At 45.0% G+C, this 3,290-nt stretch overlaps 1 protein-coding gene across 1 annotated transcript in view; it reads right to left on the bottom strand.

Annotated features, from left to right (window-relative positions):
* Positions 1-1,079: 1,079 nt before the first annotated feature.
* The window catches only part of COPS3 (COP9 signalosome subunit 3), a 30,902-nt gene continuing 28,691 nt past the window's right edge, over positions 1,080-3,290 (bottom strand). Inside the window, exons 11-12 of the mRNA XM_015427641.1 lie at positions 2,199-2,279; positions 1,080-1,497 (exon numbers count right to left, since the gene is read on the bottom strand). Of these exons, the coding sequence (XP_015283127.1) occupies positions 1,444-1,497; positions 2,199-2,279 (135 nt within the window). The 3' untranslated portion in view covers positions 1,080-1,443. The remainder of the gene's footprint in view (positions 1,498-2,198; positions 2,280-3,290) is intronic.

The raw sequence follows: 3,290 nt of genomic DNA, 5'->3' as shown, positions 1-3,290 counted from the left end.
TGTGTGAGACGGGATGCTGGACTAGATGGACCCTCCCTGGTCTGACCCAGCAGGGCTCTTCTGATGTTCTTATCTCTTCAGACTACTGCTATACAGAATAAGTTCGGCTTGTGAATTTTAAAAGGAGATTGCTCCGTGATATTATTGCTGTTGCCTGAGGCAGCCACCCGTAGCCCAGCTGGCAGGTGTTGGAGAAGGGTGGCGAAGGCTGAAGCGCTACTGAAAGGGTTGGGATAGCTGTAGCCATCAAGAGTAACAGGAGGTGCCACTGGAACTAGGTGTGGCAGACTGAGTTTGGGAAGGACTAGAAACCTTCCTCCGACCCCTGCCAGTCTGTGTGTCATTTTGACTAACCCAAAAGGGGGCCAAAAATAGTAAAATGCAAAGGTTTCCCTTGCTCGAAAGCCAGTCGACTCCGACTCTAGGGGGCAGTGCTCATCTTGGTTTCCATGCCAAAGAGCCAGCGCTGTCCAAATACGTTTCCATGCTCATGTGGCCAGCATGACTAAAGTCCGAGGCGCACGGAATGCTGTTCCCTTCCCACCGAAGCACTACCTAATTATCTACTTGGAATTTCTTGCTTTCGGAAAGCTAGGTTGGCAGGAGCTGGGGCCAGAGACGGGAGCTCACTCCGTCACGCGGCACTCGGGTCTCAAACTGCCGACTTACAGACCTTCCGGTCAGCAGCTCAGCATCTTTCCTAATATGGAGTATTATTCTGCTCATACAAGAAGAAGAAGAAGAAGAGAAGAGATTGGATTTATACCCCGCCCTTCACTTGGAGTCTCAGAGCGGCTTACAAACGCCTTTCCCTTCCCCTCCCCACAACAGACACCCTGTGAGGTGGGTGGGGCTGAGAGAACTCTGACACAAACTGCTCTTTTTCAAGGACAGCTGTGCCAGAGCTTGTGACTGACCCAAGGTCACATCAGTAGGTGCAAGTGGAGGAGTGGGGGAATCAAACCCGGTTCTCCCAGATTAGAGTCCGCACACTTAACCACTACACCAAACTGGCTCTCCAAATGTACAGAAAGATGAAGAAACTGATCTTCATTCAAATTTTCTTGCCACACCGGGGGAGGACAGGGACTGTTACAGAAACGGCACTGTTTGAAGCCACGTAGAACAAAAAGTAAATTATTTAATGCATGAAATGGATGTTAATATCAAGATCAATCCACAACACGAGGAGATTTCTTTTTTTTCCTTTCTTTGCAGAGAATTTGGAAACCATACAGTACTGAGAAAGATGTCGTTTACATTTTGCTCTTAACGTCCCGGTGAAACATGTCCATTCTCTGCTCGCTGGGTAGGACTTTTTAAATACTTGCATCCTAAAAGGTGGGTTTTTTTCTTTCGCTTTTTTCCCTCTCTCTCTTTTTCCCCCCCGCTCTGCGATGGAGCGGCAAGCAAGCAAAACAAAATGAAACAAAATGTGATTTTTCAAGAATAACTGGATGGTTTGCTTCCTGATTCGTCTTCTTGGGATCCCATACTCTGTCGAGTGAGAAGGAGAGAGTCGGTTAATACGGAAAAGAGACACACGATGTAAGAATCAGCAAGAAGATTGGAGGTCTGCCTGGAAAAGCTCTACTGTACGCCGAAAACCATGCCGTGGTGCATAAGCTGTGCAGGACTCTCTGTCTATGGCAGGGAGATAACTATGCTTGATTCAAGTCCAGTAGCACCTGAAAGGCCAACGACGTCTTCGGGGTATGAACTTTTGAGAGTCAATAACTCCCATGTTCAACTGCAGACAAACACAGCTAAGCCCTCTGAAACGATCTTCGTGCAAAAGAGAACACTCTTCCGGCAGGGACACCATGATTCAGAGCTTGCATTCTTTATGATTTTATATGCACAGCAATAAAGAGAACCACACGAAACGGCTACGGCACCACCTTTGCTGCATGGCGGCTCACAGACACAATTACTTTGTTAGATCATGTTCCAACGTGTAGGACTACTGAAAGAAAATGGAACCGAGTCTAAAGTACCAGACGTGCAAGCAACCTAAGCAGCAAGATGAGACAGGCCTCAGGACAGTTCCCCCCACCTGTATCCCAAACCTAAGCCGCGAGGCTTGCCTCGGGACAATTCCCCCCACCCCATCTGTAACCCAAACCTAAATCAGAAGGCTTGCCTCAGGACAGTTCCCCCTGCCCCCGCCTACCCCTAACCTCGCCTCAGAGAGTTACCTTCTGGACAAACTGAGGGTTCACAGTGATCTCCTGATCCATGGCTTTCAGTCTCTCGTCTAGCTCTATACATTTCAGCATCTGGAAAGGGTCACACAATAGAGAAGAGGCAGCATTGTTAGTTTCGGCATCTACAGTACGGCAGGATTATCCAACATCTTTGGGTGTCTGGGCATAACGAGCTGCTAAATCCTTATGATTTTCCAACCCACCAGCCTTTAAAAAAACAAAAAAAACAAAAAAAACAACTCCGTATTTCCTGATCTGGATAGCCCAGGCTATCTTGGTCTTGTCGGATCTCAGAAGCGAAGCAGGGTAAGCCCTGGCTAGAATTTGGAAGTAGAGATGTGAAGGCCCAGAAAAACCCCAGAAAAAAACGTTTTTTCCCCAGGTTTTTTCCTGAAGCCTTTTTAATTTTTTTCTGAAAAATTGGAAAAATTGAAAAAAGAAAAAAATATATTATGGAATGTTTTATTTTAACATGATGAATAAAATATTTTAAGACAAGGTGTTCAAATATTTTCCAAATCATTTCTAAAAAATACATATGGTTATCAGATTGATCTAATTTCTGTGCACTGAGGGACAAGCAAGTCCTAGGTTACAAACTGAACTCTCCAATGCAAGAACAAGATGCATTTCTTCCTTTAGGAGGTGCTATTGTCACAAGATAAAAGGTTTCAGTTTTGTTTTTGCATGTGGGTGGGTATGCTGTTTGTAATAATTGTTTGGATACCCTATATTTTTAATATGCTAGTTGTGATAAGTTCATGCCAAGTAAAAAATGTCCATAGTCATATTTTATGTTCCTGAAGTAACAGAATGACTTTCAATCTGGAAAAGAAAAAATAAGTGCTAATGTAGCATTTTTTTCAATTTTTCTGAAAATTTCCATTTTTTCCGGAAAAAATCCGGGGGGTTTTCCGAGCTTCAAAATTTTCGGACATTTTACATCTCTATTTGGAAGAGAGACATGCCAAGGAATACCAGGGTCATGTCATGGAGGCAGGCCATGGCAAACCACCTCTGAACGTCTCTTGTCTTGAAACCCTCACAGGGCCATCGTAAGTCAGCCGTGGCCTGACCGCACTT

Source organism: Gekko japonicus, unplaced genomic scaffold (genome assembly GCF_001447785.1).
Source record: "Gekko japonicus isolate JY-2015 unplaced genomic scaffold, Gekko_japonicus_V1.1 scaffold136, whole genome shotgun sequence".
NCBI lineage: Eukaryota > Metazoa > Chordata > Lepidosauria > Squamata > Gekkonidae > Gekko > Gekko japonicus.
Note: the sequence above shows the minus strand (reverse complement) of the source record. Positions and strands in the feature narration are given on the sequence as shown.